The sequence below is a fragment of the Pongo abelii genome, chromosome 6, assembly GCF_028885655.2.
Source record: "Pongo abelii isolate AG06213 chromosome 6, NHGRI_mPonAbe1-v2.0_pri, whole genome shotgun sequence".
Taxonomy (NCBI): domain Eukaryota; kingdom Metazoa; phylum Chordata; class Mammalia; order Primates; family Hominidae; genus Pongo; species Pongo abelii.
The window spans coordinates 127373105-127387225 of NC_071991.2; the positions used below are offsets into that span (position 1 = coordinate 127373105).

The window sequence follows — 14121 nt, forward strand, 5'->3', positions numbered from 1 at the left end:
CTGAGGCAGGAGAATTGCTTGAACCCAGGAGGTGAAAGTTGCAGTGAGCCGAGATCATGCCACTGCACTCCAGCTTGGAGGACAGAGCAAGACTCCATCTCAGGAAAAAAAAAAAAAAGAATATTTTTAAAAATTGGGCAGAAGACTATATAACTCTTGAAAGTGAGAAGGAAAGGAGAAGCAAGCAAAGGTCAGTGAGGTAGGAGGAAGACCAAGACTGCTTGGTTTCACAAGAGTCAAGAGAAAAACATGTTTCAAGAAGGAGGGAGAGGTTACCTTGTCAGATGTACCTGAGAGCTTGAGTAGGATAAGGTTTTAAAATGGTAGACTCAGCTGGGTGCAGTGGCTCCTGTCTGTAATCCCAGCACTTTGGGAGGCTGCGGTGGGTGGATCACCTGAGGTCAGGAGTTCGAGACCAGCCTGGTCAACATGGCAAAACCCCATCTCTACTAAAAATACAAAAAACAGCTGGGCGTGGTGGCTTGGGCCCGTAGTCCCAGCTACTTGGGAGGCTGAGACATGAGAATCGCTTGAACCCGGGAAGTGAAGGTTGCAGTGAGCCGACATTGCACCACTGCACTCCTGCCTGGATGACAGAGTGAGACTCTTTCTCAAAAAAAAAAAAAAAAAAATTAACAACAACAATAAAATAAAATGGGGGACTTTGTACTACCATTAGTACAGTACTATAAGTAATCTTATAGGTAGGCCTTTGTGGGCTGAGTAGGGACTGACCTATTAACTATTTATAACATTGGAAAATATATTAAGAATTTCAAATGACAAATTGACGTAATTACTTAGAATTTTGAGGTGCAGCCTAATTTTTATTAGCCTGCATATTTTTTAAGGCTTCATTTTCCCCAAATTATTTTTAAGGCCATTCCCTTACATTTTAAAGTAAGCAGTCCTTGTCTTCCTCCTACTTTATTGACCTTCTTTGCTTCTTTCCTTCTCACTTTCAAGAGTTCTATAGTCTTCTGCCCAATTTTTAAGTGGTTTTGAACACTCTGTATCATTAGACTTTTACCAGTATCAGTATTGGGCAAGCTTGTAGAACACATAAAGGTTACGCTTACTTAAAATATGTAAGTATGATTTCCTATGATTGAATGCATACAGCTTTCCTCCTAAAAGTCTTTTTCATTAATTTTTTAAATGGAAAAACATTACATAAACTTGGTAAAATCAAACAGTATGCGAGAAGAGAAAGTGTCCCTTCCACTTGAGATCCCTTGTTTATCAAGTGTCCCTTCCACTTGAGATCCCTCGTTTTGCAGTCTATCTCCCTAGCAGTATCATCTCCCTAGAGTTTCTGGTGTGTCTTTCCAGAAATAGAATTTGCATATATGTGCATATAGGTGTATGTTATCTTTATATTACAACAGAGTGCAACAACAAAGTATTCTTTCTGCATCTGTCTTTTTTTTAACTTAAAAAAGTATTTTGGGGATTGTTCTGTGTTAGCACATTTAGACTTATTTCATGCTTCTTCATGGCTGAAAGTACTGTGTTGTGTGAATGTGCTGTAATTTACCAGCCACCCAATTGATGGATATTTAGCTTGTTTCTGGTTTCTGTTATTTAAGAACATCACTGCAATGCATAGTGATAAATATTGCTAATTTGCCTTTTAATATCTGTGTTTTTAAAGTTTTCCTCAAGTTGTAGAACTTAAAAACTCACACTTATCCCCTTATTTTACTCCACTTTCCCATTCAGCTAGTCTTTTACATCCTTATGTTTTATCCCTATAATAATATTAGCCAGGGATTTATTTAAACATTTACTCATAACCCAGTAAGGGAACAGATACTATTGCTGTCCCCTTTTTTATAGTTAAGGAAGCTGGGGTACCCAGGACAAAACCTTGTCCAAGGACATACAGCTAGCAAGGGACAGAGCTAGGATTTAGACCAGGCAATGTGGTTCTAAAGTCCATGCACCATGCTGCACTCCCCTCTGCTTCCTGTCCTTCCCAGTTCTTTTTGTTACTAGTACTGTAATTGAGGTCCTCACTGCTGTAAACTGGACTACACTAAAAACGTTTTTTTGCTATTCCTAGTCTTACTTTCCTAACCCATTCTCTATATTTAAACAAGATTAATCTTCCTAATGCACAGCTATGGTTGTGTTGCTTGCCAGATCAGAATCCTTCAGTAGCTTCCTGCTGCATTTAGAATCCAGCCCAATCTCATGCTCTTCCCTTTTATATTTGCTATATGTCCCTGAATTTATTCCAAGCTTTATCTAGGATGTGAGCATTAAAGCATCATAAGACATAATAAGACTAGATAGTGAAGTGAAATTAGAAGTATTATGACTCGCAAAAAAATGAGATAAGTGATCTTTGGAGTTGAATGGTGTTTTTTCTTTTGAGTTTTTTCCCTTTTTACCCATAGTAGCTCCTGCCATATGGTTACATCAACAAACTTTCAACTCAATTAATTTCAATCAGATGTGTAATTGATCAAATGCTAACCACAAATATTTTGGTGTCACATAAAACAAATTCCTTAAAACACACACATACGCACAAACCTAAAACAGAAATATGGAATTTCTTTTTTTCTTTTTTTTTTTTGAGATGGAGTCTCGCTCTTGTCGCCCAGGCTGGAGTGCAATGGCACAGTCTCGGCTCACTGCAACCTCCACCTCCCGGGTTCAAGCGATTCTCCTGCCTCAGCCTCCCGAGTAGCTGGGATTACAGGTGCTCGCTACCACGCCTGGCTAATTTTTGTATTTTTAGTAGTGACAGGGTATCACCATGTTGGCCAGGCCTGGTCTCGAACTCCTGACCTCAAGTGATCCACCCGCCTCGGCCTCACAAAGTGCTGGGATTACAGGTGTGAGCCACTGCGCCTGGCCATATTATACTTTTTAAAGTAACTTTAAAAATATCAGATATTAGATATTAAAAATTTGCTAATTAGTGACTATTACTTGCTTTTTGCTGGGTTTAGTCCAATATAAGCTTTTATATCCTTCAGTCAGATCTAGGTATTTTCCTGGAAGGCATTGCATTTGCCAACAGAAAATGACCTGAGAGAAGGGAAAGTGAGTTCATAAAGAAAAGTTGTGTCTTCACTTTTTTTTTTTTTGAGACTTAGTCTGGCTCTGTCCCCAGGCTCGGGTGCAGTGGTGCAATCTTGGCTCATTGCAACCTCTGCCTCCTGGGTTCAAGCAATTCTCCTGCCTCAGCCTCCTGAGTAGCTGGGATTGCAGGCATGCACCACCACACATGGCTAATTTTTGTATTTTTAGTAGAGACGGGGGTTTTACCATGTTGGCCAGGCTGGTCTCGAACTCCTGACCTCAAATGACCCACCTTCCCCAGCTTCCCAAAGTGCTGGGATTACAGGCTTGAGCCACCAGTCCCGGCCGTGTCTTCACTTTCAAAATTGATCACTTCTCTAGTTTGGTTTTTTGTTTGTCTTTTTCTTTCTTTCTTTTTTTTTTTTGAGACAGAGTCTCACTCTGTGACCCAAACTGGAGTGCAGTGGCACAATCTCGGCTCACTGCAACCTCTGCCTCCCAGGTTCAAGCGATTCTCCTGCCTCAGCCTCCCGAGTAGCTGGGATTACAGGGACCCGCCACCACACCCAGCTATTTTAGTAAAGACAGGATTTCACCATGTTGGCCAGGCTGGTCTTGAACTCCTGACCTCAAGTGATCCACCTTCCTCGGCCTCCCAAAATGCTGGCATTACAGGCCTGAGCCACTGCCCCTGGCCTCAATTTATTTTTCTAAGTGAAGTTTTGCTGGAGATAAAAAGGAAGGAGATGATACTCAATTAAGAAAAACAATCTCTGGCTATAGTTAGTATTTCAAGATAGGCACATTCACATCGAGACATATAAAGTACAAACGCAGGCAAGATTTTTGGTAAATCTTACAGAAAAAAACCCATGTACAGTAAAGAAATAAGAGTTTAAAATGAACTTTTATCTTTTAAATTATTCTCCTTGTCTGTAACTTCTTAGAATCATAAAATGTTAAAATTGAAAAAGACTGCTGGGCGTGGTGGCTCATGTCTGTAATCTCAGGAGTTTGAGACTAGCTTGGGTAACATGGTGAAACCCCAGCCGCATCTCTACAAAATAAACAAAAATGAGCCAGGTGTGATGGCACATGCCTGTTGTCTCCCTATTGGGAGACAGAAGCAGGAGGATTTCTTGAGTCCAGGAGTTCAAGACGAGCTTGAGCAACATAGCTAGACCCTGTGTCTACTTCTCCCACGCCCCGCCAAAAAAAAGAGTATTTATAAGTGCTAAGCATAGAGTAGATACTCAGTATATAAAGGTGTTGGGCATAGAGTAGATAGTAAATGTCGATTATCCTAAATTTAAAAGAAAGTCGTTTACTTAACAAGTAGGTCACTGTTAGCTCAAAGTATGCCATTGTGAAATTTTAAAAGGGTTCCTCTTCCAGGTAGACATAGTCCCATGGGTACATTGGAGAATAGAGTGAAGGCTAGATTTAGCCTCCCTTAGACACTTTGCCTGGAGCTCTTATGCAGTAAGCAATCTGTGCAACTGTGCAGTGATTCCAAATACAGTATTAATTTGCTTCTCTTTTGAAATTCTTTATAGATCCTGAATTGTATATAGGAGTAGGACTGTACCACATGTTGTAGCCACCTAAGTCAGAATTCTTGGATCATTTTCTCTGATTCAATAGTTCTAATTTTTTTTTTTTTTTTTGAGATGGAGTTTCGCTCTTGTTGCCCAGGCTGGAGTGCAATGGTGCGATCTTGGCTCACCGCAACCTCTGCCTCCTAGGTTCAAGCAATTCTCCTGCCTCAGCCTCCCGAGTAGCTGGGATTACAGGCATGCACCACCACTCCCGGCTAATTTTGTATTTTTTTTAGTAGAGAAGGAGTTTCTCCATGTTGAGGCTGGTCTCGAACTCCTGACCTCAGGTGATCTGTCCACCTTGGCTTAATAGTTCTAATTGTTAAATATTCATAATTGTTTTAGATATATCATTTTGAATGTAAGCCATATTGGCACCATCTTTTTTTTCTTCCTTTTGGTTTTTATTTAATTTTTATGCCTTTTACTTTGAGAATTGTAGATTCATTTACAGTTTTAAGAAATAATATTGGCTGGGTGCAGTGGCTCACACCTGTGATCCCAGCACTTGGGAGACCGAGGCGGGCGAATCACTGGAGCCCAGGAGTTTGAGACCAGCCTGGGCAACATGGTGAGACCCTATCTCTACAAAAAATACAAAAATTAGCCAGTTGTGGTGGCACATACCTGTAGTCCCAGCTACTTGAGAGGCTGAGGTAGGAGGATCGCTTGAGCCCAGGAGGTGGAGGTTACACTGAGCCAAGATCATGCCACTGCACTCTAGCCTGGGTGACAGAGCAAGACTCTGTCTTAAAGAAAAAAAAAAAAGAGAAGGGAAGGAAATAATATTGAGAGATCCATATACCCTTCCCCAGGCAATTTCTTGGAATGATAACATCCTGTTACTATTGTACGATAACACAACTAGGAAATTGACATTGATACAATCCAGTGACCTTACTCAGATTTCATCAGTTTTACATGTACTTGTGTGTGTGTGTGTGTATCATATTCTGTACAATTTTATTTCATGTTAGATTCTTGTGGCCACCACAGTCAAGATACAGAACAGTTCCATCACAAGGCTCCCTGGTGGTACCCTGATACGGTCACAGCCACCTTCCCTGGCAAACCCCTAGTGACCACTAATCTGTTCTCTAAAATTTTGTCATTTCAAGAATGTTATGTGAGTAAAATCATACAGTATGTAACCTTTTGACACTATTTTTTTTTTCCTATTGGTTGCATGAATAGTTCATGGTTGTACCACAGGTTTAACCGTTCATTTCACTGAAGGATATTGGGATTGTTTCCATGTTTCGGCTATTGTGAATAAAGCTGTTAGGGACGTTTGTGTACAGGTTTTTGTGTGGACATAAGTTTTCATTTCTCTGGGGTAAATGGCCAAGAATGTAATTGTTGAGTTGTACGGTAAGCATATGTTTAGTTTTGTAGGAAACTGCCATACTGTCTCTCAGAGTATGTGTGTATCATTTTACATTCCTTCCAGCAAAGTACAACTCATCCAATTCCTCTGCATCCTTGCCACCATGATCAGTTTTGATAAAACACTTTGGCAACTACTGTTACTAGTCTCTCTCATTTTTAGAAAATTAGAACTGACTTCTTACATGTGTCTTCAGGTTCTCTAGAATGAGACCTTTGGTTACTTATATCAATTTGACTTGGCAATTGGCTCTTAAATGTTTGGAGGAATTCACCAGTGAAGCCAGCTAGTATTCTTAAATCTTTTACACAATACTTCAATTTATATTTTTTCATCAACATCTATGTTAGTCATTTTCTATATCCTTCATCTGAATAAGACATATACTTTAATGTTCTTCTGGTTTTCCTTCTCTCAGCCTCCCTTCCTACCCTTATAAATATTCCTGTTGATAGCATCTGAGATTATAGTTTTGAATGTTAGTAATGTTTTTTTCCCCAGTCAGAGCATATTTAGACTTAAAGGTTTTACTGGTTTCTCTTCTTACTCTTTTCTTTGGCCTTGTTATTCTTGCATTAATTTTTTTAAAAAAACAATCCAGTTATATATCTTTGAGTAATTATTTCATCAGAAGTCTGAAGGAAGCAAACTTTTTGGGTCCTTGCATATAAAAAAATTTCTTTATTTCACTCTCCTTAAGCAAGAGGTGGAGTAGGTATAGAATTCTAAATGTAAAACTATATCCAAGTGTCCCAGTACAATTTGTTGAAAAGACTATTTATTCCCCACTGAATAGTCTTGTCACCCTTGTCAAAAAAATCAATTGACTATGGATGTTAGGATTTACTTTTGGACTCTCAATTTCATTCATTTAATCTGTATGTCCATCCATATACCAGTACCACAGTTTTTGAATACTGTATCTTTGCAGAAAGTTTTGAAATGAGGAAGTATGAGTCTTCTTTCACTTCTTTTTCAAGATTGTTTTGATATTCTGGGTTTCTTGCTTTTTTCCATCTGAAATATAGGATTAGCTTGTTCATTTTGGCAAAACAAACAAAAAGGTAGTTGAAATTTTAATATTGTTCGATTTTCTTTTGTGTCTTAACTTTTTAATATACTTTTCTATAATACTTCTTCATGCTTGGGCCTTAGTTTTATGCTCAATCATCTTTATCTGTGAGTCCTAGTTAGCCTTGCTGTGAGTGTTACATCTATTTATTGCAGCAGGTCTCCACAGATTGTGGATAGGGATGGAATAAGCAATGAGATGAAGTGTACTAGTTGCCAGACTCCTTCAGTGTGACTGTCCCCTCTTCTGCCTGGGTGTTAGTATCCCCACAGGGTTCTACCTTCTCTCTCTGATCCCAGTGTTCACACTCATTGTTGTAGCTGGAGAGTGACACCTTTGTTGTTTTTGCCACTGTTCCCATCTGGGAGCAAATACCTCTATTCTATAATGCTTGACTCAAAGAGGTAAATGGCTGGGAGGGGTTAACCTGCTATGTAACTTCTGTGCTACATTCCAATCACTTAGGCTGTAAATGTTTAAAATGGTTTCACTTCTTCCTGCTGTCTTTTACCTTGGGGCTTAGTTGACCCTGAGAGTTGGTCCCTCCACTTGCCCTGGTCCTCTGCTCTTGGTGTGCAGGACTGTGGTGTCTTCTTTAGTCTGATTCTATCTGCTTTTCATCTTCTAGTGATTCCTCATAGTATTAGTCCACTAAGGGCATTTCTTGTTTTCTTTTAATTATGTCTTTTTTTTTTAATGACTTTTTTTGTTATTTGGGAGATTTTAGGGGAAGGTGAGCTTGCTCACACTGTGCTCAGCCTACCATCTTAATTCAGCCAATGACTGTTATATTTATAGCAAAGTAAACATAGTAAAAAAGAGAAAAAAATTAAAAACTAGCAAAAAAAATTGATGAAATTATTGAAGAAATTATTATTATTATTATTTTTGTGGAGACAGAGTCTTACTCTGTCATCCAGGCTGGAGTGCAGTGGCGTGATCTTGGCTTACTGCAACCTCGGCCTCCTGGGCTCAAGCAGTTCTCCTGCCCTCAAGCAGGTCTCCTGCCTCAGCCTCCTGAGTAGCCAGGACTACAGGTGCATGACACCATGCCCAGCAAATTTTTTTTGTATTTTAGTAGAGATGAGGTTTCGCCATGTTGGCCAGGCTGGTCTCGAACTCCTGGCCTCAGGTGATCTGCCGATCTCAGCCTCCCAAAGTGCTGGGAGTACAGGCGTGAGCCACCACACCCGGCCTATATTTTTGTTTTGAAGAGTCGAAGCTATCACTTAGGAAGGTTGGCACTTTGAATATATAAAAATTAAAACTTCAATGAATAAAAGTTCAGACCAGTAATATATTTATATGAAACTGGAGAGGCATACATTTATTTAAAAATTTAAGAAGTACATTTGTGTTGGTGTCACACTGTTACGTTGCTAGTTTCTCTTTTTTCTGCTGTTTGGATGAAAGAATAAAATGGGTTTTGAAGTCAGTGCCTGCCTTGATTGAATAACCTCCGCAGAGTCAACAGGAGTCTATGCATACAGACTTATGCTGGTTGCTGAGAGAGAGACATGCCAAAGATGTTTGATAGAAGCCCTGAGAAGACATAAAAAGGGTTTTTTATTACAGTTTTGGTTTGTTAATTATTTTTGTTTGTTTTTGTTTTTGAGACAGAGTCTCGCTCTGTCGCCCAGGGTGGAGTTCAGTGGCACGATCTCAGCTCACTGCAACCTCCGCCTCTTGGGTTCCAGTGATTCTCCTGTCTCAGCCTCCTGAGTAGCTGGGTTTACAGGCACCTGCCACCACGCCTGACTAATTTTTATATATTTTTAGTAGAGATGGGGTTTTGGCATGTTGGCCAGGCTGGTCTCAAACTCCTGGCCTCAAGTGATCTGCCCACCTTGGCCTCGTAAAGCGCGGGGATTACAGGCGTGAGCCACCACGCCAGGTCCGGTTTGGTAATTTTTAATGTTATTCCCTCAGTGTTACTCCAAAGTAGTTTTTTATATTTTTCCATTATAAAATCATATATCGTAGAATTTATGGATAACATAAAAGGGATAATAACCTCAAGCCCAATCATAACCAGTATTAAGACTTTGGTATGTTTCTTTCCAGTATTTTTTTCTAATCACTTTTTTAAAAAATTAAAATAATACAGTATTGTTTTTCTTCCAGTCTAAAAGTAATGCCTACTCAGAGAGCTTGGAAAATAAAGACCATCATAAAGGGGAAAAAACAAAAATAATTCATTAGAAACATCCAAAGATAACTACAGTCAAATACATTAATTTGACGTACTCTTTTGTGTATTTTTTCTGAATATATAAAAATAGTTTTTTCTTTACTAAAATGGTATCATACTTTAATACTATTTTGTACATTGTATTTTTCATTTGCAATATATTGTGAATGTTTTGTCATGTTAATAGTTTTGTATATACTCTTCAGTGGTATGTAGAATATGAGCATATTTAAGTATGTTTATTTAGCATACTTAACCATCCCCTATCATTGGACATTGAAAGTGTTTCTAATTTTTTACCATTATAAATAATACCATAGTTAATATCTTTGTCCATACATCTTTCCATGCATCTATGATTGTTTCTTTAGGAATAGATTCCTAGAAGTGGAATAGCTGGGTCAAAGGGTATGTACATTTTAATGCTTTTGATACATAAAAATGTCAAATTTTAAGCTAATCACTTGTTATATTCTGTCTTGTATTGCTAATTGTTTTGTGTGTCTGTCTTGTCTCCCTAATTAGAATGTAAACTTAAGGGCAAGGGAGGTTTCTTATATATTTAATGTATCCTTTGACAGTGTGGTTTACAGTTTTGGACTCTGGAGTCATCTCAACACATACTGTATTGATTTAAAACAATGGTTCTCTAGACTGTTGAATGTCATAAACCTGTACATTAAAAAATATATATATACTTATATTTGTCCATATATGTATATTTATAGTAGATATGGGCTTGCAAATTTTCAGTTTTTCCACGAAAGAATATTAAAAAGAAAACCAACTACCATTTTCTTATCAGCATCATTTCATAAAGTAAAGAATATTTAACAACAAAAAGGTTCTAATCTCTGAAAAAACAGCAGACCTTTAAATGGAACATTTTAGCTTTTTGAAAAACTTATTGCCTTGTCCATATTTTTCTCATTTTGTGTTGGACTGGTGAATCTTCACCTTAGCCTAGCAGTGGTCTGTAGACCAGCATTTGAGAATCATTGATTTAAAATGATTTAAATTGATTTAAAATGATTTAGAATATTAAAAGATAAATCATTTTGCAAAATAAGTAATTCTCCTTTTCCATGAGTCTGTATTCTCTACAAAATTAAGTGCAAATGTGCAGGTGATGCCATTTCATTATACAGAATTTGTATATCTCTATGTACAAGTTCTGTAGTAAGCAAACTAGACCCTGCTGATGGACATCTGAATATATATTTCCAGTTGCCGAAAATAAAAACTGTTCTTTTTCTAGGGAATTTAAGACAGGATAAAATATGGTGTAGTGGGAAGAGGCAAGTTTTTAGAGTCAGAAGGCCTCGCTTGAATCCTGGCTCTGGCATTAAGTCATTTAATTTAATTTTCCTTTAGCTTCCTTGCTTGAAAAATTATGATGATACTATCTTCTTCAAAGTGTTTTGGTAGCTCCTGTTACAGCAGTTCCTTCACTGTAATGTAATTATTTGTTTACACATCTGCCTTCCTCATGAGACCATGGGCTCTGAAGAGCAGGAATCATGTCCTTGTTTTGCAATCTCAGGTCCTAGCATAGGGCTCCAGGCATAGCAGATGCTTAATAAAATGATTGTTGAATCAATACAGGATTGTTGTGAGAATTATATGAGGTAATATATGTGAAAGCTCTTTGTAAACCCTCAACATTATGCAAGTGTTAATTGTTTTTATTGTCAATAAGAGCTATCTTTGGGAGCGATCAAAACTTTGGGAAAAGAGATAATTACCCCATAATAGTTCCATTAATTTAATTAGGTTTTTATTCTATTTTATAAGAAAACATATTTTAATTGGGGTTAACATGGAGGTAATTTGCTTCCTGGGAAGGCAGATGAGCCCCTTCCCTCCCTTCCCCCATGGAAGTGCCAAGATATTAAATGTTTGTTTAATTTGGTTGCTGTTTTAAAATTTAATTATAGTAGAGTCAGCTTATTTCATATTTAAAGAATGGTGCCCATTGCTTTATCTTCTTAACCATATAATTAATATAACCTTGAAGAGAACAGGAGCCTCTGTTATGTCCAATTAGTTTCAGAGCTCCATTTTGAAATTAACTGACTTAAAAATGTCATCGTTTCTAGTCTGTTCATAAAGCTCCTGGTGAATTTTTGCCACAAGATGGCATTGGTGATTATTGAGTGCACATACTATTGAACCAGAATTCCCAAAAACGGTGCACAGAATTGTATTCTTTTGGGGGTAAGAGTTGAAAACCTTCATCACTGCTTATATGTTAATTTAATTTTGACTTCCAAAACAGGGTTAAATGCTACTTTACGTCACTTTCTTTCTGTATTCAAGTATTGTTTTGTTTCCTGTTTTTCTGTCTTTATAACTACAGTAACTATGTATTATTTGCCATGTGTTGTATGTGTCTGACTTATTGCTGATAATTGTGGTAACAGGTAAGAAGAAAATACGATGGGACCCAGTTAGGAGGCGCTTCATTCAGTCCTGTCCCATCATAAGGATCCCTAACAGGTTTTTGAGAGGTGGGTGATAACTAGCAAGAGATCTGTGCTTCGTATGGGTTAAAGGGAACTTTGAATGAATTTTCTAAGCTCAAAACTCTGGTTTTTAAAAATCATCTAAACAGCTAATGAAACAGTTGGAATAAGAAAAATCTAGAACTTAATTTTAAACCTGTTTCTTGTTGGCCACTTTGGGATTGTAATTGTAAGTTTCAGGGAGTCAGAATCACTTAGTGTATTATTAGATCGTAGAGATAAATCATCTCACTGATATAAATGGTATTCTACAGTAGCCATATTAGAAAGAATTTTGAGTGAATAATCTATAAAATATGGATGTGGGAAAGATAAATATGATTCTAAGGAAGAAATAAAAGATTATGTAATGGTATAAAATAAAAAACCTCTTATGTCAAATGTCTTATATTAAAAGATAAAAAAGAGAATTATTTGTAACAAAGGGGTAATATGAATATATAAAGAGTTCTTATAAACCAATAGGTTAAAAACAAATGCCCACTAGAAAAATAGGTAAAAGGATATAGAATTATCAATTTGTTAAAAAGAAGTGCCAATAATTATGAACAGTATTTATTTTTGCTATTATTATAAACACACAACAATTAAAACAATAAGATGTTTTTACCTATTAGATGAGCAAAGACCAAAAATAAGAATACCCAATGTTGGCAAGGGTATGGGCAGATAAAGCTCATATATTGAAGGAAGTGTAAATTTTATACAGCTTTTCTGAAACCAGTTTGGTAATATGTATTAAAAACCTTAGAAATATTCATACCCTTTGACCTAGCAGTTTTTACTTTTAGAAATGTTGCATTCCTTCTACTTTTTATTTTTTCTACTAATACATACTCCATACTGAAAAAAGAAAATCTCAAAAGAGGGTTGAAAACTCTGGTTCACACTATTTTTCTAGATATAACAAATTATCACACAAGCATACTTAATGTTGTAATTTAGACTGTATTAAATTATTTACAACCCAGTGTATCTAATTTTAACTGGAGTTTTTTTTTTTTTTTTTTTTTTTTAACCTAGGAAAAAATCCTGCAACTGCTATAGATGTTTGTATATCTAGTTCCTAACCTATTTTTGGCACCTGAGCTCCAGAGCATGCATAAAATCAACCGTAAAATGGGTCAAGATAAGATTCTTAAGATGGTGTACTACCTTTTAGCATGAGTAAATTTTGTTAGTAAAAATTAAGGGCCAGGCTGGGTGGCTCATACCTGTAATCCCAGCTCTTTGGGAGGCCAAGGTGGGCAGATTGCGTGAGCCCAGGAGTTCAAGAGAAACCTGGACAACACAGTGAAACCCTGTCTCTGTAAAAAATACAAAAATTAGCTGGGCATTGTGGTGCACACTTATAGTCCCAGCTACGTGGGAGGCTGAGGTGGGAGGATCACTTGAGCCCAGGAGGCAGAGGTTGCAGTGAGCCATGATTGCGCCACTGCATTCCAGCCTGAGCGATAGAGTGAGACTTTTCTCAAAAAAAAAAGAAAAAAATCAGATGATTTTAGTATTATATGACAGGAAAGCCATTGTACACACATGGCCAAGCAGGCATGTCTAATTCTATAGCATTTTTTCTTTTTTCTATTTATAAATTAGAATGCTAATTTACCAATTTCCAATGAGAAATCTAACTTGTGCTGAATAAAGCATAAATTAAACTTCATTTTAGTTATATTAATATAATTAATTATACATATTAAATATAAGCATAATTAAGGAATTGTTTAGGATATATAATTCAACATAATAACAATGATATAAAACATATAAACATAAAAAACAAATAGTGACATAACAGGTTGTATCTGTATGATGGGGATTTTATTTTCTTTTGTATGGTGTTTGTTTTTCAATTTTTTGATTGTGGAGAAAAAAGATTGCACAGGTAAGTTTTATACCATTGGTTATTTGTAAGCCCTCAATAGCCTCAATCAGTGGTTGAGAAAGGTGGCCCCTGGCAGTGCTGGAATTGAGGTGGGAGTTAACTCAGCATCAGCAACATCAGGATCACTAGTGGCCTTCTATTAGTTCTCACCTTCTTTAACCTCTATGTAGTGTTTGAGGCTGTTGACTACTTGCCCTTCTTAAATTTTTCTCTTTTTTTGGGTTGCTTTACTGTATAGTTCTAGATGTTTTCTTCCTACCTCTTTGATTGTTCATTCTGTTTCCTTCACTAGCTTCTTTCTTCCTGCCTCCTCAAGGTGGGTATTGTTCCAGTGTTCTGTCCTCTCCATTATCTCCTTTAGTTGTCTCATCAACTTTCACAGGCTTAAGTCTCTTCGTTTGTTCGTTCGTTCATTCTTTCGTTCTTT

The 14121-nt window shown here is 37.1% G+C and overlaps 1 protein-coding gene across 2 annotated transcripts in view; it reads left to right on the forward strand.

The window, feature by feature from the left end:
* Nucleotides 1–14121, forward strand: part of KLHDC10 (kelch domain containing 10) — a 60726-nt gene that overhangs the window by 10820 nt on the left and 35785 nt on the right. The window contains exon 2 of one of the 2 annotated variants that reach the window (XM_002818444.4): nucleotides 11708–11794. The exons of the other annotated variant lie outside the window; for it this stretch is intronic. Within the exon in view, the coding sequence (XP_002818490.1) occupies nucleotides 11708–11794 (87 nt within the window). The remainder of the gene's footprint in view (nucleotides 1–11707; nucleotides 11795–14121) is intronic. 2 annotated transcript variants of the gene reach the window in all.